This window comes from Pipistrellus kuhlii, unplaced genomic scaffold (genome assembly GCF_014108245.1).
Source record: "Pipistrellus kuhlii isolate mPipKuh1 unplaced genomic scaffold, mPipKuh1.p scaffold_m20_p_5, whole genome shotgun sequence".
Taxonomy (NCBI): Eukaryota; Metazoa; Chordata; class Mammalia; order Chiroptera; family Vespertilionidae; genus Pipistrellus; species Pipistrellus kuhlii.
In genome coordinates this window covers 83,016,423-83,043,738 of record NW_023425551.1, presented here as the reverse complement: position 1 = coordinate 83,043,738, position 27,316 = coordinate 83,016,423, and the positions used below count along the sequence as shown (strand labels likewise).

At 56.8% G+C, this 27,316-nt stretch overlaps 3 protein-coding genes across 3 annotated transcripts in view; all 3 read right to left on the bottom strand.

Annotated features, from left to right (window-relative positions):
- Positions 1–12,874, bottom strand: part of TNXB (tenascin XB) — a 76,522-nt gene extending 63,648 nt beyond the window's left edge. The window contains exon 1 of the mRNA XM_045573200.1: positions 12,672–12,874. The gene's annotated coding sequence lies outside the window, so the exon portion shown is untranslated. The remainder of the gene's footprint in view (positions 1–12,671) is intronic.
- A 4,179-nt stretch (positions 12,875–17,053) lies between these two features.
- On the bottom strand, positions 17,054–25,107 carry ATF6B (activating transcription factor 6 beta). Its single transcript, XM_036414769.2, is given in 19 exon segments — positions 17,054–17,696; positions 18,136–18,220; positions 18,302–18,413; positions 18,579–18,649; positions 18,810–18,891; positions 18,972–19,079; positions 19,225–19,410; positions 19,760–19,851; positions 19,922–20,107; positions 20,652–20,729; positions 20,731–20,786; positions 20,903–21,034; positions 21,113–21,248; positions 21,433–21,512; positions 23,479–23,614; positions 24,057–24,148; positions 24,360–24,438; positions 24,528–24,607; positions 24,948–25,107. Coding segments are annotated over 19 exon segments (2,097 nt in total). The 5' UTR covers positions 25,030–25,107; the 3' UTR covers positions 17,054–17,472.
- A 440-nt stretch (positions 25,108–25,547) lies between these two features.
- Positions 25,548–27,079, bottom strand: FKBPL (FKBP prolyl isomerase like). Its single transcript, XM_045572878.1, has 2 exons — positions 26,963–27,079; positions 25,548–26,695 (listed from the first exon to the last, which is right to left on the bottom strand). The coding sequence occupies exon 2, from the start codon at positions 26,619–26,621 to the stop codon at positions 25,575–25,577; it is 1,047 nt and encodes a 348-aa protein (XP_045428834.1). The 5' UTR covers positions 26,622–26,695; positions 26,963–27,079; the 3' UTR covers positions 25,548–25,574.
- Between the last annotated feature and the right edge of the window lie 237 nt (positions 27,080–27,316).

Below are 27,316 nucleotides of genomic sequence, written 5' to 3'. Positions count from 1 at the left end.
AGTAAAAGCAACCCAAAACACTCAAATACATGGAGGCTAAATAGCATGTTATTAAACAATGAATGGGTTACCAATAAGATTAAGAAAGAAATAAAAAAAACTTACTGGAAACAAATGAAAATGAACACAGAACACCAGAAATCTCTGGGACACAGTAAACACAATCCTGAGAGGGAAGTTCATAGCACTACAGGTCTACCTCAAAAAATAAGAAAAATCAGAGGAGAAACCAAGATGTCAGCATAGATTAACACCTGAAATTGCTGCCTCACACAACCACTTCAAAACTACAACTAAAAGACAAAACAAACATCATCCAGAACCATAGGAAGGCTGGCTGAGTGGAAATTCCACAACTAGAAGGAAAGAGAAAAGCATACTGAGACTCAGAGGAGGTACAGAAGTAAAGTGCGGAGGTACAGAGCAGCACGTGTGGAAAGGGCTGGCAACTGAGGACGTGATTGCCTTTTTCAATTGAGAGGGAGACAAAAGCTCCTGACTGCTCTGAACTCCAGTTCCGGGTGAGACTCTGTGGACCAAGACTCATACAGGAAGAAACTTGACTATCAGGCTTCTGGCAGAACTCGAGGGTGGCTTTCTCTTAGAGGTGCTTGCAGTGATTACCAAAGGACACTGAGACCTTGCGGGCCTCTTAGGGAAGGACTGAGGATCAGCCATAGCTGTTTGCTCCACCCTGTTGATTCCCTGAGACCTTGCCCCACCCAATCTGTGTGCAGAAGCTTTTGCATATAAATGGCCTGGCACTTTGGAATCTAAAATTACCTAACAAACTGCATCTGGGTCAGAGAGTGCCAGAAGTTCCAAAAGAAGGCTCAAGGCTCCACAGCAGCTTGCATTGCTTCAAAACTGGGTCTCATCTGGGCACTTCCAAACCCCAAACAGAAGAGAAACCTCAGATCTATCTGTAGCTCCTATTGGGTGGCCTCAAGCAGAGGCTAAATTTGCACCTTCTTGAAGACCCAAGAGCTAGTGTACCCAGGGGTCAGAGTGGGACCATCCAGATTACAACTCCTCAGATCCATAGGGACACACTCAGGGGACAGGCTCAGTGAGCACCAAAGCCCCACTGAAGCCAGTCTTGCCCCATAAGGGTGTCTCTAGCACAGAAGTTCTCCCATCGTAGACACAGCTGATCCTCACTGCCAATTGGCCTGGAGGTCAATTCCTCCCAGTGATACCAACAACAATCAAGGCTTAACTACAACAAGACTGTGCACACAGCCCACAAAGAGGTGCACTGAGTGTCCACCTCATGTAATTGGGGAGGCTGAGCCACTGCGCCCTATAGCACACAAGCCACTCTATCAACTCAGAGAAGCAATCAAAATGTGGAGGGGAAAAAAACAAACAGGTCACAAATGACAGAAATGGAGGAAAGCAAACTACTGATATAGAGTTCAAAACCATGGTTATAAGGTTTTTCAAGAATCTTCTAGAAACTGCAGATACATTTGGTGAGATCCTCGAGGATATGAAAAAGGACCAACTAGAAATTAAGTATACACTGACTGAAATAAAGAATAATATACAGAAATCCAACAGTAGACTAGAGGATTGCAAGAACCAAGTAAAAAATTTGAAATATGAAGAAGCAAAAAACACCCAACTGGAGAAGAAAAAATAATCCAAAGCTGGAACCTGTTTGGCTCAGTGGATAGAGTGTCGGCCTGCGGACTGAAAGGTCCCGGGTTCGATTCCCGTTGAGGGCATGTACCTGGGTTGTGGGCACATTCCTGGTAGGGGGTGTGCAAGAGGCAGCTGATTGATGATTCTCTCTCATCGATGTTTCTAACTCTCTATCCCTCTCCTTTCCTCTCTGTAAAAAATCAATAAAATATATTTTTAAATTAAAAAAAAAGAATCCAAAAATATGAAGATAATGTAAGGAGCCTCTGGGACAACTTCAAGAGTACCAACATCCGAATTATGGGGGTGCCAGAAGAAGAGAGAGAGCAAGATACTGAAAATCTATTTGAAGAAATAATGACTGAAAACTTCCCCCACCTGGTGAAAGAAATAGACTTACAAGTCCGGGAAGTGCACAGAATCCCAAACAAAAGGAATCCAAAGAGGGCCACACCAAGACACATCATAATTAAAATGCCAAGAGCAAAAAAACAAACAAACAAAAAAACCCAGAAAATATTAAAAGCAGCGAGAGAAAAACAGTTAGTTACCTACAAGGGAGCACCCATAGGATTGTCAACTGATTTCTCAACAGAAACTAAGCAGGCCAGAAGGGAGTGACAAGAAATATTCAAAGTGATGAATAGCAGGAACCTATAACCAAGATTACTCTACCCAGCAAAGCTATCATTCAGAATTGAAGGTCAGATAAAGAGCTTCACAGATAAGAAAAAGTTAAAGAGTTCATCACCACCAAACCAGTATTATATGAAATGCTGAAAGGTATTCTTTAAGAAGAGGAAGAAGAAAAAGGTAAAGATAAAAATTATGAACAACAAATACATATCTATCAAAAGGTGAATCTAAAAATCAAGTGATAAAAAATCTGATGAACAGAAATAACTGGTGAATATAATAGAATCAGGGGCATAGAAAGGTAGTGGACTGACAATTCTCAGGGGGAAAAGGGTGTGGGGGTGTGGAAAGAGACTGGACAAAAATTGTACACCTATGGACTTCTGATCCTCATAGCCAATTGGCTTGGAATCAATGCTTCCCAGTGATACCAACAACAAGCAAGGCTTAACAACAAGACTGCACACACAGTCCACAAAGGGCTACACCAAGACTGTCCACCTCAGGTAACTGGGAGGCTGACTCACTGAACCATATAGGACACCTTAGCACACAAAGCCACCCTACCAACTTAGGGAAGCTGTGAAAATGCCGAGACAAAGAAATAGATCACAAACAAAAGAAATGGAGGAAAAAAAGAGACTGGATATAGAGTTCAAAACCACACTTATAAGGTTTTTCAAGAATTTTCTAGAAAAGGTCAATAAGACCTATGAGGAGATGAAAAGGGATCAACAAGAACTAATAAGGGATCAACAAGAAATAATAAGGGATCAATAAGAAATAAAGAATACATCGTTTGAAATAAAAAATATTATACAGAGTCCTAAAAACAGAATGGAAGATTGCAAGAATTAAGTCAAAGATTTGGAATATAAAGAGCCAGAAGACACTCCTCCGCAGAAGCAAGAAGGCAAGAGAATCCAGAAAGTTGAAAATAATGTAAGAAACTTCTGACCTCTGGGACAACTTCAAGCGAACCAACGTCAGAATTATGGGGGTCCTAGAAGATGAGAGAGAGCAAGATATTGAAAACATACTGAAAGAAACAGTGACAGAAAACTTCCCCCACCTGGTGAAAGAATTAGTCCTACAAGTTCAGGAAGCACACAGAACTCCAAACAAAAGGAATCCAAAGAAGACCACACCAAGACACATCATAATTAAAATTCCAAGAGCAAAAGACAAAGAGAGAATATTAAAAGCAGCAAGAGAAAAGCAGGCAGTTACCTATAAAGGAGCACCCATATGATTGTCAGCTGATTTCTCAACAGAAACCATGCAGGCCAGACGGGAAAGGCAAGAAATATTCAAGGTAATGAATAGCAAGAACCTACAGCCAAAAATACTCTACCCAGCAAAGCTATCACTCAGAATCGAAGGCCAGATAAAGAGCTTCACTAATAACAAAAAGCTAAAGGAGCCGAAGCCAGTTTTGCTCAGTGGTAGAGCATTGGTCTGTGGACTGAAGGGTCCCAGGTTTGATTCCGGTCAAGGGCATGTACATTGGTTGCGGGCACATCCCCGGTGGGGGGTGTGCAAGAGGCAGCTGGTCGATGTTTCTCTCTCATCGATGTTTCTAGCTCTCTATCTCTCTCCCTTTCTCCTCTCTGTGAAATATCAATAAAATATATTAAAAAAAAAAAAAAAAAAAAAAAAAAAGCTAAAGTTGTTCATCACCACCAAACCAGAATTATATGAATTGCTGAAGGGGTTTTTTTCAGAAGAGAAAGTAAATAAAGATAAAAACTATGAACAACAAATACGTAACTATCAACAAGTGAATCTAAAAACCAAGGGAATTTTAAAAATCTGACAAACAATATTAACAGGTGAATATAATAGAATCAGAGGTATGGAAGGGGAGTGGACTGACGATTCTCGGGGAAAAGGGAACAGGGGGATGTGGGAAGAGACTGAACATAAACTTTGCACCTATGGATGAGGACAATGGGGGGTGGGGAAAGGGCAGAGGGTGGGGTGGGAACCTGGTGGAGGGGAGCAATGGAGGAGGGGCAGAAATGAGGAACATTTGTAATAATATGAACAATAAAGATTTATTTTTTAAAAATTGTATGCCTATGGATGAGGACAGTGTGTGTGTGGGAAAGGACAGAGGGTGGAGTGGGAACTGGGTGAAGGGGAGCTATTGGGGGCGGGGGGAGGAATCACTGTAATAATCTGAACAATAAAGATTTATTTTAAAAATAAGAAAAATCAACAATAAACTATTTAACACTATACCTTAAAGAACTAGAAAGAGAACAACAAGAAAAGCACATAGTAAATAGAAGGAAGGAAATAATAAAGATTAGAGCAGAAATAAATGACATAGTGACTAAAAAAAAATAATGAATTTTAAGAAATTAATGAAACCAAGAGCTGGTTTTCTTGAAAGGAGGAACAATATTAATAAACCATTATCCAGACTCATCAAGAAACAAACACAGAGAAGCCAAATAAATAAAATAAGGAACGAAAGTGGAGAAGTTACCACGGACACCACAGAAATACAAAGGATTGTAAAGAAATTCTATGAACAACTATATGCCAACAACCTGGACAATGTGGATGAAATCTCCCAACAAACCAAAGCCCAGGTCTGGGCGTCTTCATAGGGGAGTTTTACCAAACATTCAAAGGGAGAACTAACACCTATACTCCTAACTATTCCAAAAAGTCCAAGAGGAAGGAACACTTCCAAGCTCTTTTTATGAGGCCATCATTATCCTAATTCCAAAACTAGATAAAGACATTACAAAGTCAGAATTACAGGCCAATATCCCTAATGAACACATATGCTAAAATCCTCAACAAAATATTAACAAATTACATCCAGCAATACTTATGACAAACCTACAGCAAACATCATACTCAATGGGCAAAAACTAAAACCATTTCCTCTAGAAACAGAAACAAGACAAGGATGTCAGTTTTCACCACTCATATTCAACATGGTACTAGAAGTCCTAGCCACAGCGATCAGACAAGAAGAAATAAAAGGCATCCAAATTGGAAAACAAGAAGTAAAACTGTCACTATTCGCAGATGACATGATATTATACATAGAAAACCCTAAAGACTCCACCAAAAAACTACTAGCTTTAATCAATGAAACTGGCAATGTAGTAGGATACAAAATCAACACCCAAAAATCAATGGCTTTCTTAATATACCAATAATGAATTCCCAGACAGAAAAACTACACAAACAATCCCATTTACCAATGCAACAAAAAATTAATATACTTAGGAATACACTTAACCAAGGTGGCAAAAGACTTGTACTCAGAAAACTATAAGACATTGAAAAAAAGAGATAGAAGATATAAACAAAGTGAAAGAACATACCATGTTCATGGATTGATAGAATCAACATCATTAAAATGTCCATACTACCCAAGGCAATTGACAAATTCAATGCAATCCCTATTAAAAAACCAATAGCATAATTCACAGGTCTAAAAGAAATACTCCAAAAATTTATATGGAATCAAAAAGGACCCCGAATAGCTGCAACAATCTTGAGGGGGAAAAATAAAGTTGGAGGAATCACAATACCAGATTTCAAGTTATACTACAAAGACACTGTAATTAAAACAGCCTATTACTGGCACAAAACCGGGCATATAGTCAATGGAACAGAACAGAGACCCCAGAAATTGACCCAAGCCATTATGCTCAATTAATATTTGACAAAGGAGACAAGAGCATACAATGGAGTTAAGACAGTTTTTTCAATGAATCGTATTGGGGATATTGGACAGATACATGCAAAAAAATGAAACTAGACCACCAACTTGCAGCAATCACAAGAATAAATGCAAAATGGATAAAAGACTGAAATGTACATCGTGAAATCCTAGAAATCCTAGAAGAAACCACTACCCCCCCCCCCCCCATTGTATGTGATATGTCAGAAAAAAATAGAGGAGGGGTTAAAGTCTAAACTAAAACACTTCCACACTAAGACAACAAATAAAGGGCCAACAACCCAGTTTTTTTTAATTGGCAAGCAACTTAAACAGTTATTCCAGATAGGAATACAGCACATCCACATGACTAACGGACGTGAGTAGGTGTATAACTTCACTAATATTCAGGGAAATGCACATTAAAACCACAATGAGACGCCATCAAGTATCCACCAGAATGGCTGCCATGAAAGGAGCTGCCACTGCTCAACACTGGCAAGCGTGTGAAGCAATGGGAACGCCCACCTGCTGAAAAAAAGGAGTGTGAATTAGAGCAACCGCTTTAGAAAAACTGGCAGTGTGAGCACTCGGCCTGTAGCCTAGCAATTCTACGTCTTGGTAAATATCCCAAAGAAATGACTGCACATCTCCTCCAAAATCATGTACAAGAATGCTCATGATGTCGAAACCAGTTTGGCTCAGTGGATAGAGCGTCAGCCTGTGAACTGAAAGGTCCCAGGTTCGATTGCAGTCAAGGGCACATGCCTGGGTAGCAGGCTTGATTCCCAGTAGGGGGCATGCAGGAGGCAGCTGATCAATGATTCTCTCTCATCATTGATGTTTCTAGCTCTCCCTCTCCCTTCCTCCCTGAAATCAATTAAAAAAAAATAAAACAAAACACACACACACAGAATGCTCATGAGATTCATTCATATTAGCCCAAGTGCCATTAATAGTAGAATGGAGAAATAAGTGGGGCACTGTAACACAATGAGATATTATAGGGCAATGAAAAACACCCTCTTGTTACATGGGTCAACATGAACAAATTTCACAGACATGCTAGGAATGCTGAGCAAAAGAAACCACACACACACACACACCACACACACACACACACACACCACACACCACACACAGACCACACACACACTCACACACACACTCACCACACACACACACACTCACACACACACACACACACACACTCACACACACCACACACACACACACTCACACACACACTCTCACACACACACTCACACACACACTCTCACACACACACACACACACCACACACACACACACTCACACACACACACTCACACACACACACCACACACACACTCTCACACACACACTCTCACACACACACACACTCTCACACACACACACACTCACACACCACACCCACACCCACACTCACACACATACACACACACCACACACACACTCACACACACACACTCTCACACACACACACACTCTCTCACACACACACACACCACACACACACACTCACACACACACACACGCACACACACTCACACACACTCACACACACACACTCTCACACACACACACACCACACACACACCACACACACACTCTCACACACACACACACTCTCTCACACACACACACACCACACACACACCACACACACACTCTCACACACACTACACACACACACACACACACACCACACACACACACACACACCACACACACACACACACCACACACATACTCTCACACACACACACACCACACACACACTCTCACACACACTACACACACACACACCACATACACACACACACACACCACACACACACACACCACACACACACACACACACACACACACACACACTCACACACACCCCATTTTAAATGGTGCTATACATGAGGTTCTTAGAGCACCAGCCGCTGCACTGAAAGGTCCCAGGTTTGATCCCAGTCAGGGGCAGGTACTTAGGTTCATGCTCAATTCTGGCCCTGGTGGAGGGGTGTGCAGGAGACAATCAAACATCTCCTTCACTTGGATGTTTCTCTCGTCTGTCCCGGTCCCCTGCACTCTCTCTGAAGAGCAATGGAGAATATCCTCCAGTGAGGATCAGACAGAGGACAGGGTGACCTTCAGGGTCAGTATTGCCTGGGAGGAGCCACCAGGGGAACGAGGGGGCAGTTCTGAAAAAGCTTTGCACTTTGATCCGGACGGGGGTTAAACAGAGGTACACATGTCCAGAAATTAATCGAGCGACATGCTTACAGTGTGTGCATGTCCCTGTGTGAAAGTTGAACCTTAAACTAAAAACACCTTCCCCAACGTCATCCTCCCTCCAGCCACCTCCATCTCTAACCCCTACTTCCTGCCACAGCTGTCAGAGTTAACTGCACTGCTGTGTCCCTGTGTCCGCGCATGCCCCCCCCCCCCCCCCCCGGCCTCCCAATGATCTCAGTGTCACAAAATCTGGAGACTTCATCTTCATCTTACTTGATCTCTCTCAAAATCACTAAACACTATTGATCACATCTTCCACTTGAAAGCCTTCTAGATCTGTGCTGTCCACATGGTAGCCAGAAGGAATGTGTGGCTTGAACACCTGAAATACGGCAAGAATGACCGAGGCACTGAGTCTTACTCAGTAGTGGTTTTTTTCTTAATATAATTCATTCATTTTTTAGAGAGGAAGGGAGAGGGATAGAGAGGTAGAAACATCGATGAGAGAGAAACATGGATCAGCTGCCTCCTGCACACCCCCTACTGGGGATGTGCCCGCAACCAAGGTCCATGCCCTTGACCACAACCGAACCGGGACCCTTCAGTCCGCAGGCTGAGGCTCTGTCCACTGAGCCACACCAGCCAGGGCTACTCAGTAGTTTTTAAAAGCTCCCGAGGTGGTTGCTGAGACCTACTGCTCTGTCACCGCCGCGGGTGCCTCCACCCAGACACCCGGCTTTAGTATCCAACGCATCCGCCCATTTATAGCGCCAGCCCGGCCATCTCTCAGCTCCGAGCCACGCAGCCGACGGCCTCCTTGGCATCTCCTCATAGGCACCCCGAAGTCAGGACGTCTGGAGCGGACTCAGGGCCCTCCTCCGGACCCATGCCCCTTCCCTTCTGTAGCCCAGGCCCAGCATTCCTCCCGCCCCCAGGCAGGACCTGGCTGCCACCCACGGAGGCCACCTCACCGCACTTGCCCGTTTCCTCATAAACGCCGCCTCCGTTGGCTTATTCTCTCCCTCTCACCAACATGGCAGTCCAACCTCCCGTCTACCTTTGGCTTGACAACTGCAGTGGCCTCCTAGCTGGTCCCTCTGCCCTGCTCTTGCCCCTCACAACCGTGAAAAGACAACGAGGCTGTCCCTCTCCCCCTGAAGACCCTCTCGGGGTCTCCCTCCGACAGGCCTCTCCTGCCCCGTCCCCCACGGCCCGCCCGCCTGGGAGAGGCCCTCGTGCTCTTGCCGACGTCAGGCTTCTGTACGTGCGGTTCCCGCTGGGTGGCCCCTCTTCCCTTCTCCTGCCTGGTACCTCCGGGCTCAGCCCACATCACTTCCCAGGAGGCTTTCCTGCCCGGGCCAGGCCCCGTCATGTGACATCTCAGCACCAGGCAGCGGCGACCTGTAGCACTTGTAACATTTTCCCATCACATTTGTGAGATTGGCTGATCACTTCTCACTCACATTTGGCCTTGCCTGCTAGCCTGCACTGTGTTTGTTTCTTGGCTGCTGTATTCTTGCATCTGTGCTCAATAAGTATTTATTGACTGTCTGATTGAATGAAATGTTCAATTTAACCTCCGGGACTAGCTTCAGAGCTGAAACCAAGGCCAGGACCAAGGTCAGGGCTAGGACCACAGACGGTACCTGGGACTGGAAATTGGTTAGAAACAGCACCTGGGCAGAAAGCGGGCCAGGTGTGGAGCCCGGGAGGGCCGGATGGCACAGTGTGGCAGGACCTGCCGCCGCTGTGTGCCACCGCTGTGTGCCACCATATGCCACCGCTGTGTGCCACGGCTGTGTGCCACTGCTGTGTGCCACCATATGCCACCGCTGTGTGCCACTGGTGTGTGCCGCCAGTATGTGTCACCGCTGTGTGCCACCAGTGTGTGCCACTGCTGTGTGCCACCGCTGTGTGCCACCGCTGTGTGCCACCGCTGTGTGCCGCCAGTGTGTGCCACCGCTGTGTGCCGCCAGTGTGTGCCACCGCTGTGTGCCGCCAGTGTGTGCAACCGCTGTGTGCCGCCAGTGTGTGCCACCGCTGTGTGCCGCCAGTGTGTGCCACCGCTGTGTGCCGCCAGTGTGTGCCACTGCTGTGTGCCGCCGCTGTGTGCCGCCGCTGTGCCTCCGCTGGGTGCCTCCGCTGTGTGCCTCCGCCGGGTGCCTCCGCTGTGCCGCCTAGGAGCGAACCGCCGAGCAGTGCAGCTCTAACGGCTGCAGACCCGGAGCCCGGCGTGTCACGCCAGCAGGCTGGATTAAGCCAAGCGGCTTCTCACACGGAATGAAGTAAAGCACTGGAAGCAGAAGCAGTGACATGGATGCCTCCCTGCATGGGGCTGACACACGCAGCCAACACGGCAGGGGACATGCCGAAACGCGTCTGTGTGAAGTGAGGCGCGGCAGGCTACGCTGCAGAGTTCCCAGTCAGAGGGTGCTCTCTGGGGCGTGGTGGGAATCCGGGGTGCGAACCCTGCCCGTTTCTGGACCCAGGGCCGCTGTCTGTGGAATTCGGCGGCCAGGACTGGGGAGCACAGGGAGGGAGATGTAGAGGCGAGCCGGTGGGTGGGCGCCTGCGCTGAGGGGGAGCCCAGTGAACACGGGGTGCAGGGCAGGGGGCCACGTTCTGCTGGGGACAAGGGTCAGGGGGGCGGGGGCTGTGGCCCCTGCAGAGCAGAGGGGGGGCCGGAGAAGGGCCGGGAGGGGAAAGCTGCCCCCGAGGAGAAGGGGCAGTGACTGTGCCGGCCCCCCCACCCCCCATTCCCTGGCTTCCCGCCTTCCACTTCTCCTCTGGGCCTGAGGAAACGGGTGTTCAGCCTCGCACACAGCCACCAGCCTGCTGACAATAGGGGAGCTGGCCCGCAGGCCCTACCGCCGGCCTCTCAGCTCAGGGTGTAAAAGGGGGTACTTACCCTCAAACCCTGTATCTAAGGCTGTGCAAGTCCCAGGGTGCATGCACATAAACACAGGTACACACGCGCTGGTGTGTGTTCACCCACAGTACCGTTAAAGCTGCTTGTACACACGCACACATCCATCCAGCAAGCCCGCATCTTTGCGCGCGCGCGCGCGCGCGCACACACACACACACACACACACACACACACACACCCCTCGCGCTCCCACGCTGGCATCAGAGCGGCCCCAGTGCTTCTCCTGGGCTCTGCGGGCAGCGCTGCCTAAGGGCTTCACGGGAGGGAGGGCCCAAATGGGGGCTTCGCCCGGGAGCAGGCTCCCAGGGCCGCCCCCCTGAGGCCTTCGGGACTTGGACCCACAGGTCCCCCTCCGAGGTGGGGAGGGGAGTCTGCAGCGGGAAGAGGCTGGGGCGCCCAGCCTCCCCTCCTGTCCCACCACCCAGTCTGCGCCGGTTCTCCGCGGAGGGGAGCGAGCCACATGGGTGCCCCCTGGAGCCCCCTGCGCCGGGCGCTGAGTGGGGAGGGGGCCGGCTTCCCCTCCTGGCACCCTCCCCTGGCGGAGGGCTGGCGGGTGGGGCCTCCCCGCGCGGTGACTCAGCGCGCTGGGTATTCTGTCCGCTGTGGCCAACTCTGACACTTTGCTCATCGCTCCTCGGGGACGTGGTCCCAGGAGGTGGGGAGGCGATGCTCCGGGAGCTGCCCGCCTCCCTCCGCCACTGGTGCCCGGGGGCGGGGAAGGTGAGGGGCCGGGTACTGGGTCGGGCCGATGGCAGAGGAGCCAGGAGGATGCGTTGGGGGCCAGCTGTCCCACATGACGGGCAGCGGGAAGGAAACACTGAGACAGGATTTCCTAACCCCGGTGGGAGAGGGGGTCAGTGAGAGACTGGAAGGCAGGTGTCATCCCGCACCGAGTGACCAGGGCTCAAGGGCAAGAAAGCTGGAGGAGCTGAGGTGCCGGATCCCCGGAATCTGGAGGCTGAACTGGGCAAAGGGGGCGGCAGCTGCAGGGTTTCCCACTTGCTTCCCAGTAGTTCCTCTCCGTTCACTTCCAGTTGTTTCCGAGCCATGAAATTCTTTCCAGGCAAGATAAGGGGCCCGCCCGCCCCGCCCGCGTCACGTGTGAGGGTGTTCAGACGGACACGGCGGGGAGCCCGGGTGGAGCCCCCGGAGGATCTGTCACCCCAGCCCCGACGTGAGTCACGGTCAGAGCTCGCGGCCAAGAACAAGGTGTAGGGTCCGCGCTGCGGCCGGGCCCTGGCTGCTCCCAGCTCCCCACGGCCCCCACCGGCCGCCCTGCCGTCCCCTGGCAGTGCCACCCGATGCCCGAGCAGCTGCTCCGGCCGGAGCACGTGGGCGCCACCAGCCGCTTCCCCGGAGCCCGGCCCGGAGCGTCGCCTCGGCGGTGCCACCTGGTGCCCCGGCCCGGCCACCCGCCCTGCCCACCGCGCGGCCGCGGAGCCAGGCCGGCGCACGGTCCTCCGTGGCCAGCGGCGCCCGGAGCCGGCAGCTTTGGGGAGTCCGGGGAGGGGATTCCCGGGGGCGGCCGCGCTGCCTTACCCGGCGGGGCGCGGGCGCTCCGCACCTGTGCGGCCTCTCCGGCGCTCGGCGCGGGCAGGGGGCTCCGTGCGCCCTCGGCAGCGGCGCCCTCGGCAGCGGCGCCCTCGGCAGCGGCGCCCTCGGCAGCGGCGCCCTCGGCAGCGGCGCCCTCGGCAGCGGCGCGGAGCTGTCCCGGCGCCCGCTCGGTGCGGCGGAGGGAGCTGCGGGGCAGGGAGGAGCGGGAGGATCGGGGAGGGCTGGCAGGGAGCGGAGATAGGGCAGGCCCGCCGCCCCTCCCACCCCGCCGGCCCTTCGTCACCGCATGCCCCTCCCCCCTGACCCCTCTCGGGCTGGGCGGACTGAGTCCACAATAACCTCATCTTGCCCTCCACCCCGTCCCACCTCCCGTGTCCTTTCCCCGTCCCGCCCCAGCCTCTCCCCAGCCCGGCGCCTTCCCGCGGGTGCCATTCGCCCCCCACGACTTCTCCACCTGTTGCTCCTGCTCTCCCCGCTACCAACACCCTCCCCACCGCCACCCTCCTCTGCGCCTCCCTCCCCAGCTGCCGCTGCTCCGCCCGAGGGGCCAGCTCCCAGGACCCCACAGTCCTCGCTGGGGTGGGGCAGGAAACCCCCTTCTAAGCCCAGATCCTTCCCAGCGTGAGGCCTCCTCGGGACTCCTTGTCCCCCCTGCCCTCGGCTCAGAGCACTGCTCTTCCAGCTCCAATCGCTGCCCCTTCCACGCTCCCACCCCAGCAAATTCCTCCAGAAACGGCAGCCGAGTCTTGGGCGCTGGCTGAACACCAGGACATAAAAGCTTTGGGAAGCAGTTGGGGTGTGGGGAGACGGAGGGCAGCCTGAAGTTAGGGGGACGTTAAGCTGCAGAGCCAGAGACGGGTCTGGGGGAAGCTGCAGGGGCAGTGCAGGGTGGGAGCGGGGCTGGAGGTGGAGCCGGTAAGACCAGCCCTGGAGGGTGGGCATCACACACCTCCGAGGCCGCTGGCTGCTCCTCTGGCCTCGGTTCCCATGTGCGGCTGCCTGGCCAGGGGCTGAGCGAAGCCCCTCCCGTTTCTCACCGAGGTCAGTTCTCGTTGCCCCCGCTGCCCCTCACCCCGCTGGCCGGCTGGCTGCCTGCGGAGGGGCAGGAGCCGGTCTGGCCCGTGGCCGCTCGGGCTGAGCGTGGGGGTCCTGGGTCAGGGCACGCTGGGCAGCAGGAAGCTGGGCCAGGTGCCCAGGGCTCCCTGGGGCCAGGACAGGCCCCATGGGCGCTGGCATGGGTGTCCCCGTGTCTGGGTGTGTCTTCCTGGCTTTGATGGGGAAGATGAAGTCAGAATCTGGGATGAAGCCGCTGCAGCTTCCTTCCACTGCCTTGGCCCGAAGCCCCCACAGCTCCCAGCTCTCCGGGTGGGGGTCTGACACCCCAGGTTTCAGCACTGGCGTCCCATGGTCATATCCGTTTGGGGGTCCCCTGCCTTAGGATTTCACATGCAGGCAGCATGGCCACCACACGTAGAGCTGGCCTGGGAGGAGGGAGCTGGAGCGCAGCGGTGGCTGAAGTTCAGGCCAGGGCTCTGCACACCTCGGCCGAGTAGGCCGACGCAGACCGGAGACCGGCGACCTCTCCAGGTTGGGACAGTCGCTGTCTGAGGCTCGCTCGATGCCCAGGGTTGAAGCCCACAGGAGCCTTATGACAGCCCGTGCCAGGCTGCTGGCATCTCATCAGAGATGCACCAGGCCTCGCCAGAGCAGGTGCCTGACAGTGCTTATCAGCGGGACTGTGAAGAGACCCGGGGGGAGGGGTGTGGTGGGGAGCCGGGCGCCTTCACCCCGGAGCCGGGTGGCAGGCGGAAAGGGTGCTGTGGGAGCTGCCCGCACCTCTGCTGTGCTCTGAACCCTCCGTGTCTCCAGCTCCGGCCCCCACCCTCGAATGAACCTCCCAGACCTTGTCCTGGCCTCGAGGACAAGGGATAAGACAGAAAGGGAGGCCAGGGAAGAAGAAAGGCAGGGAGGCCAGGAAGAGTCGGGGCAATTAAGGGCAAGGACCTGAAGGGGAAGAGGGAGCAGGGCTGTGGTCCAAGCAGGTCCCGAGAGGAAGAGGCGCTTGGACCGAACTTCCCAGCACAAAACACTTTCCCACAGCGCCGCTGTGAATGGAGGCTGGGGCCGGCAGTGACCTGGCCAAGGGTCTGCCCGGTGGGAGTGAGGTGGCCTCAGTGCAGGCTCTCTGGTCCCAAACGTGGCCTCCCTCCCCAGAGAGGAGCTCTGGGAAGATGAAGACAGGCAGACACAGGGTAGGCCCAGGACGGTCTGAGGAGGAGGAGGAGGATCTGGGTTTCTGAACCTTCTTTCTGCATCAGTGTGTCCTAGACTCAGAAGAAATTGCCAAGTTAAGAAGGGGTCAACATTTCACCAGTGAGAATGGGGCTGGGAGGTGGAGAGGAAGGGGAACATGGAGAGAAGAGATGAAGAACGAGTCTGAGATGAAGATGGAGAGGACTAAGGGGGAGGGGCCCACAGGAAGAGAGTTTGGACCCTCAGACTTCCTTTGCCTGGAGACATGGGTGTGGGGAGAAGGGAGGAGGGAGGACATTTCTATCTCATGACAAAAGAAAGTCACACAGTTGTTTTGTTCTCTGCTCTGGGGCGGGTGGGCGCCTGTATTTACCAGAGGGACTAAGGTCGCTGTGGCAACCACACATCTGGGCCCCGGGATCCAGATGTGCTGTATCCAGGGCCATAGCAGAACGATGAGGCAAACATTAGGCTCTCCAGTCCTGGCCCCACAGCTGGGGAGAACACAGCGGCTGGAGAGGGACGTGAAGGGGAGGGCTGAGCGGGAGAAGCGGAAGGCGCGGAGAGTGACAGGAATGTGGACAGGCAGCGGAAAGGGGCGATGGGGACAGGCAGGGTGGCGTGAAAAGGCGGAGGCAGCACAGGTTCAGCAGCAGGAGTGAGAAGAGGAAGAACAAGAAGGAAAGAATGAAGCAGAAGGGGAGGAAGGGGAAAGCACCAAAGAAGCCAAAAACAGAAAGATGAACAAAGAATAATGGTCCAAAGGTGATGGCTCCTGGCAGGCGGAGGGCAAAGGAAGGCAGGCAGGAAGGCTAGAGAGGAGAGACGCTGGGCCTGCAGTGGTAAGAACCGGGCAGGATCTCAAGGAAGGAAAGCAAAGTGGCAGGGGACAGGGCCCCACGGGGCGCGCAGTGGCGGGCCAGGGGCCTCGGTGGGGGCTGTGGCTGCAGATCCACTTGGACCTGAGGGCAGCAGCCCAGACTGCCGCCTCAGCCCCCCCCGGCAGGCCCTCTGCACCCTCCAGCCCTTCCTACCACCACCCTCCCAGCCCGGGTGCCACTGGCCCCTGCCACTCGGCCAGGAGCTGAGCCCGTCAGAAGAGGAGCAGCGCAGGACAATGCAGACCGACCAGGAGCGGGGAGAAGGGACAGGTGTCTGCTATGGACCAGGCCCGCGCACGGCATCTCTCCCTCACACCGCCCCTGAGGAGTAGGCACAGGCACCCTCCTCAACAGATGAGGAGACCAAGGCTTCGCGTCCACAGCAAGGGCATCTCCGAGCAAAGCCAGCTCAGGTGGCCTCGTGCTGGCGCCCGGATGAGGCTGCACGGCTGAGGGGCCCGGGACAGGAAGTGCTGGCTGAGGAGCAGGGCTGCCCTCGAGGGGGAGAGCTGAGCTCCAGGTTGCCACAGTTACACTGTTTTCTCCCCAAACACAGTCATGGGGGGGCTGCTGGCTGGACACGTGAGGCTCTTCCTCCCCCTTCAGGCCTGGGCTGTGGCCCAGGCGGCCCCTGTCCAGTCCTCTGGGCGAGGAGCCCAGGCCCCGCCCACACCCTCCTGCTGACCCAGGGCGCTCCTGCAGGCGGCAGAGGCGTGGAAGGAGCCTGCCGGGCATCCTCACAGGTTGGGTGAGACTCCCCTCACCCTGTCCTGCTCCCCTTCCTCCTAATAGAAAGCAGAGCCCCACCAGGCCCTTTCCTTTCAACCGGGCCCTCACGCCTCAGCTCTCCACCCCCCTCCTCCTCCCGCCCAGCCCTTCCCCCCCCCCCCCCCCAGGCCCTCCTTTCTGGGCACAGCCCTGGGCTCCAGCTCAGTTGTTTGTCCTGGAAAGTGAGGGGAGGGAGGGGAACCTGCCAGAATGTAGGGGACCCAGGGAGGCGCTCACCCCAAAGGGCGTGGGGTCCTGTCCTTCCTGTTTACTCAGACACATTCCGGGACCTGTGTCCTCTGGGCTGTGACCCCACAGGGCATCCCTCTCCCCCTCACCGCCCACACCCGCAGGTCAAGGGGGTGACATGAGCCCTGTGACCCGCCCGGCCGCCCCAGAGCCAGCTGTCGCCCGGAGAAGCCTTTCCCCCAAACGCTTGTCACGAGCCAGGAAGGCAGCCACAACTCCTTTAACTCCCTCCAAGTTGTTTATTTAATAATAATAATAATAATTAAAAAAAGATGCACACACACACATAAATCTGATCTTCCTCACCACCCTTCCTTTACACCCAAACAAGCTCCTCATGTAAATGGCCTCTGTCCCGCCCTCGAACTACAGTCCCCCCTCAACCCCCAAAGGAGTGAAAGAGCCAAGAGCCCACCCACCACGCTCACCTCACCCAGCCTCAGAGGGAGCGGGGCTGCGGGCGTAGGCAGGGAGCCTATATTCCCAAAAGGGGTGAGTGAGCTCTCCCCCAAATAAGTGCTTAACCCCACACCCTGTCCTTCTGTCACCAAGTGCCCAAGCCCGGGATCAGGAAAATAAACGGTCCCACTTGGTGACTCCTCCCGCCCCCAGTGCCAAGTCGGTGAGAGGCAGAGTCAGGGGTGATTGAGGTAGAGGGGCCGACGGGTGGCCGGGCCGGCCTGGCCGGCGGAGGCTGGCAGCGGGCCCCCCGTGGCGTTGCCCGGGGTGGAAGGCTGTTTTCGGAGCGAGGGGGGCACCGTGGAGGTCTTGATGTGAATCACCCTGGTGTCCATGACCTCACACTCGATCTGCATCATCTCCTCATAGTCCCCAGGGGCGCCCCGCCCCGACAGGGTCTCTGTGGGAAGGGCGTGCGGAAGAGAAGGGGGGCAAACAGAGGGTGGGAAGAGAGCAGTGGACAGGGAGGAGAGGGCAGGTGGCCAGGCGGGTCCAGCATGATGAGTCAGTGGGGTGAGGGGGGAAACGGGGGGGGGGGGAGGCCGTTGTGAGTGTGAGGTCAGAGGGAAGGCACGGAGAGAAAACGGAGGTGAGAGCCACCCCTTCTGCCCGGCACCTACCCACGCCCCATCTTCCTCCCTCCGTCTCCTGCGCCTTGTCCTGCTCTGCACCCATTCCGCTTCTTCTCACCCAGGACCTTCTCACCCCTTCCTTTACACCCAGAAACAAGCTCCTGGATCGCCCCCTCCCCTCTGGCCCCCCTCAGCCCCTAATGCTGGCCATCCGGTCAGAATGTCCCGCTCCCTCAGTCCCACGGCCCCCGTGCCGGGCAGCCTTACCATTGGGGGCCATGGCGGGCATCACCAGGGACATCTTGGGCCGAGAGGTCTTATTGTGGCTGATGGCGGGCAGCAGCAGGTGGTCCTGGGAAACGGCAGGCCCGGGCGGGGTGAGCACACAGGCTGGGAGCCCGGGACCGGGAGGGGCGGGGGGCGGGGCGCTTACCCGCCGGAAGGAGACAACGTAGAACGTGTCTTCCCGCCGGTCAATCGCATCCAGGAACTCGGGCTGTGAACGGTCCGGGCGGCGGTACAGCTGCAGCTGGCCCGCGGAGTCCCTAGGCAGGGCAACACAGGAAGCGGGAGACGGAGGGAAGCGGGGAGAAGATGAGAGAGAAAGCACAGGAGACCCCAGCAGAGGAGGAGGCAGTGCAGGCCAGCTCTTGGGGTAGAGCTTTTCAGAATGAGCCCCACTTCGTAAGGAAGCACACCCCCAGACTCACCTTTCTGGGGGCCCGGGGGGCTGAGTAGGGACTGCCTTAACTGGAGGCAACTTCTCCCGCCGCTGAGACTTCTGGAAGGAGAGGTGTCTAAGGATTTGAAGAGGGTGAAGGGAGCAGGGAGAGAGACGCCCCGGAAGCTGGTACCAGCTCACACCCACCCTGCACTTCCTCAGCTTCCCTCAGACCTCCATGAGGTCATGCCCCTGGAACCCGGACACGCAGCCTGCCTACCTGTCTCTCCTGGGCCCTGCGGGGCGCCTTCCGCCGGCCTCTCTGGTGGCGCTGCACCCAGCCGCTCAGCGCGTCAGCCAGCCTGGGGAGCGGAGCAAGGAGAGGGGCTCCAGACACAGCTGCGTGATGGGCAGGGGAGCGCCAGCCCTGGGCCCCCCGCACCTGAGGGACTCGGTCCGGTTGAAGTGCCGGCAGTCCGAGGAGAGGAAGAGCTGGTCCAGGTCCGGCAGCAGCAGCTCCCCGGAGCCCCCGGGCAGCGCCGTCAGGTTCCTGGGGCGGCAGGGAGGAGCAGTGGTCGCCGCTGCCCAGCCCGCCACCAATGAAGGCCCTGAGGGCGGAGCAGTGTGGCTCCCCGCAAAAAGCAAAGGTGAACTTGGGGACGGAGACACACAGCACCCTGAGAGGGCCCTCTCACCTGAAGCTTGGCCGGCCCTTGAGGCTGGGCTGGGGCTCCTGGGGGCCCGGGGAGGGGTCCTGGAGGGGCGGCACCCCACGGACGGGCAGCTGCGCTGAGAACTCCAGCAGGTGCCTCCGGGGCCGAGGCTCCTCTCCGCTCATGCCCATCCGAGGAGAGACGGCGGCCGGAGGGGGCTCGCTGATGCTGTGGGCGGGAAGGAGGCGCAGGGCGGTGGGCTTACTGAGGGGAGAGGGCAAGGGCTGCCACCCCCGATGACGGCCCTCACCAGTGAGGCGGAAGGAGAGCGGTCCCTATGCCAGGGGCCAGGCAACGAGAGAGGAGCAGCCTACGCTGGAGCCCACCGCCAGCACCTCCTGCCCCGCTCTGCCATCCGTCAGATGAATGACGACCAAGAAGGAGGCGCTGGGCACGTCCTGCACCCGATGCCACAGCGTCTGCGAGTGGGGTGAGGGGGGCGAGGGCGCGGCAGCAGCAAGCAGGTGGCCAAGGGGGAGCTCCACTCGAAGGTTCTGGGGGGCAAGGAGGGTCTCACCTGACGGGCCCGAAGTTGAAGGCAATGAAGAGAAGGAAGACCACGACGCACACCACCTTCCTGTTCCCAGACCCTAACTTGAGCTCGCTGTTCTGCGGCGAGAGAGACGGGGGTGAGTCCTCCCCGGGAGCCGGTGTTTCCCCCCAAGGACAGAAGCCTCACCTCCGCCCACAGGGCCTCCAGCCGCCGCCGGAGGACCGCGTTCTCCCGGCGCAGCTGCTGGTTGTCGGCCAGCACGGCCTGCAGCCGCGCCTCCAGCCCCTGCAGGTACTCCTTCTTCTTCCTCCGCGACTGGCAGGCCGACTCCCGGTTCTTGATCATCCGCTGCTGCCGCTTCAGCAGCTTTGCCTAGGCGCCCGAGGGCCCACAGAAGGTGAGGGGGGGCCCTGGCCTCCGATCCAGGGCTGCCCTCCTGACCAGGGAGGGGAGGGCTCTCCTCGCTATAGAACACTCCCTGCTCCTGCTCCTGCTCCTGCTCCTCAGAGCGGAGGGAATTAGACTGAGGAAGCGTCCTCCACCGCTCCTCCTCCGCCCGCTCCTCGTGGGAGCTCGGTCCTGCTCCTTGGTGGCTGGCTCTCCTCACAAGCCTCCTTCCTAGGCCCCAAGTTAACCTTGCTAACTGGTCTCCCCAGGAGGAAGAGCCGTAGCAGAATGACCCTGCCTTTGGCTTACTGAGACAGCCCACTTGTCCACATGCAGCCTGATAAGAACTAAGGACCTAAGACCACGGAGAGCTGGTACTCGGATGTAAGCAGGAGCTCACGCTGACCCTCAGGATCGCCTTAAGGGTCTGCTTCCACTTTCCGCTCCCTCCTCGTTCCCCAGTTCTCTCCGCGACAGACCTTCCTCTTTCGCTCCCGTTCGCAGCCCCGCCCCGCTCCCCAATACTCACGTCCACTTCAGGGGGGCAGGCGTTCCCAGGCATCGGGGCTGGAACAATGCTCTTCCTCTCAGGCCGCGGAGCAGGGGGGGGCTGGCCCCTCGGGCTGGACTCGAATGGCACCCTGGATGAGGACAACTGGGGACACTGGGAAAGTGAGGAGGAGAAAGAGGTCAGAGGCTGAGCCAGGCGGGGGCTGCCCACACCTGCGCACCCCGGGCTCAGTGGCTGCGGCTCCCTCCGGCCCGTCAGCAGACCAGCACCTGGCGGTGGCTGGGCCAGGGGCTGCAGAAGGACGGTGGTGCTGGGCGGCACGGCGCTGGGCGGCACCGGGACCGTGGTTATCACCACAGGTTTCGGCTGCAGTGGTGGCTTCCGGGCAGGCAGGGCTTTGCCTGAAGGAGGGTGGAAGGAAGGGAGGAAGGTCAGGACTGCAGGCCTTTTCCAGGGACCCGGGTCAGGAGCCCCGTTACCTGAGGAGCCCTCGGGGGGCGGGCCCATGCTGATCTGGACAGCTCCCAGGGGCGGGCCGGGGACATCCCGCAGGAGACATCCTTGAGGGGCTGGGGACTCGGTCTTCACTTCCAGGGCCTCCTTTCCAACGAAGGCCTGGGGGGCATTCCAGAAAACGGAGTCAGGAGCGCCAAGGAGGAGAGGAGAAGAAAAGCTCTCCTCCGCGGAGAGCGGACAGTGGAGAGAGGGAGAGGAGAGGAGGAGAGGAGGAGGAGAGGAGGGGAGGAGGGGAGGAGGGGAGGAGGGGAGGAGGGGAGGAGGGGAGGCGCTGGATGCTCACCTGGTCGGGGCACTCTGTGGAGAGCAAGGCCTCAGAGGTGATGGAGGAAGGAGAGACCGGTTCTGTCTTCGTCTGGACCCCTGTGGGGGACAGGGCAGGAGGCAAACAGCTAGGTATCAGACAAACACCAGAGAAGAGTTAAGACGGGGACTGGGGACAGGGCCATTTCTCCTGGTACCACAGACAGAGCTGCTCTGGCCCAGCCATCAAGGCAGCTGCCCGAGCTGTGGGCTGCAGGCACTCCTCCCAGCACTGCCTCCTCTCTGCGGGCTCCTTCCTCTTCTCGCCACACGGTTTTCCTCAAGGCCATCCCTGAACTCCTGCTCTCCTCGTCTCCTCAGGCAGGTCCGTCCATGCAGAGGAGGCCCAAGCAGCGAGAAGCAGCATTCCTATGCCCACCCCCGTCTGCCTGGGTTTCCCTCTCTCCCTGGCCTAATGCCATCACGCACCTCCATGCTGACCACCGCCAAGCCTGACTCTCTGCCCATGACGGCTCCCCGGGCCTGACCCTGACTCCCAAGCTCCTTGCTCGTCACTTCCCTTCTCATGCCCCACTATTTACCCAAATTCACTGCTTGTCCTTCCGCACAAGTTCCCTCCCTACGCCCGGCAGCCTCCCAGACACATCACTGAGCCGCGGTCACTGCGCCTTCTCGGCTGTTAAATCTGTGAGGCCTGCTCACTGCCCCGTGGGGGAGCTAAACCCCCGAGGTCGCCAGTCTGCCGCCACCTGCGGTCCACACCACTCACGGGGAGACTCTGCAGTGATGTTACTGTGTGGAAAGTCATCAACACTATGTTTGCTGTTTGAGGCTTTTCGGTCTTTGCTTTGTCCTCTTTGTCACTTTTAATAATGTGCTGGATACGCTCTTGTTCCTCCAAATCCTTCCTCCACCCTCGCCTGCCCTGAGTCACGAAGGGGACATGAGTGGATTCCATTACCGGCTCCCTAGCCCTCTTGCTTCTGGTTGGGAGGCAGCGCCAAGAAACCCTGGAGGAAGGCACTGTGTGCCCGGTTCGGAGTCAGTGCTCAATAAGTGTTTACTGAATAAGCACAGAGGCCACCTGAGCTTGGTAGCACGTAAAAACAGCACAAATGTTGAGTTCGGTCTATATTCCAACTTTTTTATAATAAAACGTTAGAGTGAAAAAATAATGTAATTATGCCATAAACTGTCCAAATTCTTTAAAACATGCAAAGCAACAGGAAGTTAAATCAGACAGCAGGATACTGGGAACAAGAAAAAGAAAGAAAATCACACTATCTCGTCAGTGCTGTCCTTGCTGTTTCCTGAAACTCTCCTGCCGCTCCTGGCCTTCCCTCCGATTATCTGTCCCTCCCCCTACCTTCTCCTCCTTGTCCTGTCCCCCACCACTCATGCCGTCCTGCCTTTTGTACTGCCTGGAAAAGCCGGCGGGTGAGTGTGAGTCTGTGTGTGTGAGTGTGTGTGTGCATGTGCGTGTGCCTGTGAGCGTGTGTGTGTGTGTGAGTGTGTGTTTGTGTGTGTGAGTGTGTGTGAGCGTGTGTGTGTTGTGTGTGTGAGTGTGTGTGTGTGAGTCTGTGTGTGTGTGTGTGAATGTGAGTGTTTTTGTGTGTGTTTGTGTGTGTGTGTTTGTGTGTGTGAGTGTGTGTGAGTCTGTGTGTGTGTGTGAATGTGAGTGTTTGTGTGTGTGTGAGCGTGTGTGTGTGTGTGAATGTGTGTGAGTGTGTGTGTGCATGTGCGTGTGCCTGTGAGAGAGAGTGTGTGTGTGTGTGTGTGTGTGAGTGTGTCTGAGTGAGTATGTGTGTGTGTGTGTGTGAGTGTGTGTGTGTGAGTGTCTGAGTGTGTATGTGTGTGTGTGTAAGAGTGTGTGTGTGAGTGTGTGTGTGAGTGTGTGTGAGTGTGTGTGTGTGAGCATGTGTGTGTGTGTGTGTGTGTGCATGTGCGTGTTCCTGTGAGTGTGCGTGTGTCTGAGTGTGTGTGTGTGTAAGAGTGTGTGTGTGAGTGTGTGTGAGTGTCTGAGTGAGTGAGTGTGTGTGTGTGTGGGGGGGGAAGCTGTGATTACCTGAGGGATCATCGGAGGTGGGGCCCACGTTGATCTGGACAGTTTCAATCGGGGATGTTGGATCCTCTCCCAGGAGGCAGAGTGGTGGTGCCAAGGACTCAATCTTCACAACCAGCACCTCCCCTACACCAGGGGTCTGGATGAGAGTAGAGGTGGGGGGGAGGGGGTTGCAAAAAAAGAAAACAAACAGGGGCAAGTGTTGAGAGTAAGAGCAGAGCAAAAGCTTCACAGCTTACAAACACCAATGATCGGACATTGGGTTTGAGTGGCACAGCAGCCCCCTAAGCTGCCTCCGGCCGGTTCTCTATTCCTGGGAGGGCGAGGGCATCTCAGGATTTCAAGCACCGCCTTCGAGTGGGAACCTGGGCAGGAAGCGCCGGACCTCAGCCCCCACACAGCTGCCACCACCTCTGTACATCAAAAGTTCCCCTTTCACTTCTAGAAACCCCAATGGAGCTGTAGCAAATGAGGATGCCAAAGAAATGACAGGGAGGGAAAGAAGCTCGGCACCCACACTTCCACCCTCAGCCCTGGGGAGCCGGGCCCGGGGCAGAGTCCCAGCGGGAGGGCGTTCCCACCTGGCAGGAGGGCTCTGCGGAAAGGCCTGACGATTCCGAGCTGAGGGAGGAGGACGAGCAGGGAGAAGACGGCTCGGACTTCACCTGAAGATCTAAGGAAAGGGGTTGGAAAACAACCGGGACGCAGAGCCTGGGAAGAGTCCCAGAAACGTCCACGGACACGTGGGTGAGGGTGGGCTCCCCAGAGGCAAGGCTGGAGGAACGCAGAGGTGTCAGGTGTGAGGGCACGGGGCTTGCACGTGTCTGGGGAACGGGAAAATGAGGGATCCTGGAAGGATGAAGGAATCACAAGTGATTTCTTACCTGGAAAGAGGGGCAGGGGGTCCCATGGAGGTTCGGGGGGGCTGACATCCATCCCCACATCCAGCATGCCGCTGCCGAACTGAATAAGGGAGGGCATTAGGTGGCGGGGTCCGCGCTCAGGGGCCGCTGCCACCCGCCAAGGGGGGGACAGGGTGCTGGGAGCAGTACCGGGACATCCTGCTCGGGGCAGCGGAAGAGCTGCGCCGGCTCCTCGGCCACCGGGTCCAGGCCGGCGTACAGCGTGCAGTCTGCAAGAGGCGCGGCGTGGGCGGGCGGGGGCCGGGCGGCCAGCCCTCATTGGACCCGCCGGCCAGACCCACCGCCCGCCCACCAGGAAGGCGATGCCGCCCCGCAGCTCCTCCTTCCCGACCCCGGGGCGGCTGGACTCCCGCAGCGAGCAGAGGTCTCCCCACTCCCGCCCCGAAGTACCACTGGACCCCCGCCCCGCCCTCCTTCCGAAGGTGGGTACCGCTCTGGCCCGGCCTTCCCCCTGCCTTGGGGCTCGCTTCCTCGCGGCGTGCGCAGGGGTGCCTGCCGCACAGAGGCCTGCCACAGCCCTCCCCCGCCCCCCAGCCGCCCTCCACGCACCCCAGTCCTCCGGGCCCAGCAAGTTGTCGGTGAAAAACCGCGTCGGGTCCGCAATCTCGCTGAGGAGCATTAGCTCCGCCATCTTTCCCCCGCCCCCCAACCACGAGCCGGCTCCCGAGGCCCGCCTCTCCCCTCAGCAACCAATGAGCGGACTCTTCGACACAGGGGACCGCCCCGGAAGCGACCCCCGCCAGTAAGATGCCTGGGTGCTGAGCGTGGAGGCGGTGGCCCCGCAGGCCGGCCAATGGGAGCTCGGCAGGAGGTGTCGCCCGCGCGCCGGCCCAGCACTTGCGCATGCGCGGACGGGGACGCAGCGCGAAAGCGCCTGGGAGACGTAGTTCCCAGCGTTTAAAGGCCCGCCAGCTCCCGTAGCCAGTACTAAGCTTAGAATTTAGCTTCTACTCTTCTTCGGAAATGGGTAAGCCCCCTAAAATATAGTACACGTGGCCATGGCTTTTTAGTGGTAAAAAAGGGAAAGAGGTGCACTGAGACCACTGCTACCTCCCTTAGGAAGGCAAAAACTGGGAATGGGATAGGGGCTGAAACCCTCCCTCAGGGCCCCAGGCCCCCAATCTCACAGCACAGACCACGATTCACAGGTTTCTGTCTCTTAAGGGTTCACTTTAATCAGCCAAACATCTTGCGGAGACCTTGAGCCAGTCCTGCATCTTGTTTCTTCCCCTGAAAGATCACCTTTCCCAGCTCCTCCTGGGCTGCCCGGTTTTTGGGGTCTACTGCCAGCACCTTCTTGAGGTCAGCAGTTGCTTTTTCCACGTTTCCAAGGGCAGCCTGGGCAACCCCCCTTCGGTACAAGGCCTTCAGATGTCCAGGCTCCCGCTCCAGCGCCCGGTCACAACTCTGGGCTGCCAGATGGGGCTGTCCCAGCAGCAGCTGACAGGCAGCCAGGTTGGCGTGCAGGGCGGTTCGTTCTGGAGAGCCAGGTGGAGGTAAAGTCAGCAGCAGCCGAAGAGCCCGTCCATAGCATCGGGCAGCCCCTTCTGGGTTCCCAGCTCGGAATAATTCTGTTCCCCGCGCACGTTCTTGCCTAGCCAGGGCCTCCTTCTCGCTGGCCTCCAGCTCCCAAGAGTCCTGGCCCTGCGTGAAGGAAGCCAGTGTGAGCCTGACCGGAGGACCAGAGTGCCCAGGCAGCTGAAGCTCTGCCTCCTCACCTTGACACATGGACTCCAAACACTTCTCTGTGAGCTCCCCCCAGGTTCCCTCCCTCCATGAGCCTAAGCCCATTGTTAGCTCTGTCCAGCCCTCTGGCAGCCCTGACCCCAGAGGAAACCCCGAAGCCAGGACGCGGCAGCTGGAGCCTAGCTTGGGTTTGTCCAAGCCATGGCCGCGGGTTATGATCCTCTTGACAAAGCTCCCATCCGGACAGGCCCAGAGATCGGAAGCGCCGAGGGGCTCTGGCATCTCACCAGCGGATCCGTGAGACTCCCCGGCGTCTTCCAGCACAGCAGCCCGCCTCCCAGCGCCCTGCGGAGTCTCTGGGATCTGGCTGGCTGCAGCCGGGCTCATTCTCAGCTCAAGGACTTCGGGCTCTTGGGGCTGCTGCCTAGGCCTAGTTTGAGTAGATGAGTTAAGGCTCTCCTTGGAGCTCCTTCCCCGTTGTTGCTGCGGCTCAGAGGTGTCTTTCTCTCCCGCTAGAGGGATTGGTAGCGTCTCCATTTCTCTGTCTGCTCCCTTCCCCCGTGGGTAAGCAGTTTGGGTCGGAAAGAGATGGATCAGGTTCCGGTCAGCATCTGAAAAAAATCAAAACAATGCTAATGGCACATTCTCACTCAGACTCCTTTCCTGCCCTTCTGCGACCTGGGCCTCAAAGTGCTTGTTTCCTCCAAAAATCCCTGTGGGGCACCAGCCTGGGTTCCACCCAGCGAGAATCCGGAACTATAAAGTCCACAATTCCCTGCGGCCCTGCGGCCAACCCGCTACGGAAACCCATCGAGTCCAAAAGGCCTTGGGCGGCCGAAGCGACCGGCCGGTGGCGCTGGCCCGATCACTCGGGTCACCTGTGCTTCCGACGCTACGAGCTTCCTGAGTGCCGTCCTCCGAGTCCTGCAGCCCGGGCCGCGGGAGGACACCTACGGCTCACCCTGCGCCCGCGAGGCGCCAGGCCGGTGACGTCGCGCCCAGAAGGCGGCGACCAGGCTTCTCCCGCCTCCCGATTGGCTGCCAGCAATCGGGCCCACCCCGCTCCCGGGAAGCTCCAGGCCTTAGCAGCCGAACTAGGCCCGTCGAACCCAATTGGGCCAGGCCGGTGGCCGGCCAGAAGTCCCCCAGGGCCAAGCCCCGCCATGGCAGATTGGGGCGAATGCGGGGAGAAGGGATGGTGCGTGACAGCGGCGGCAGACCAGTCGCCCTTC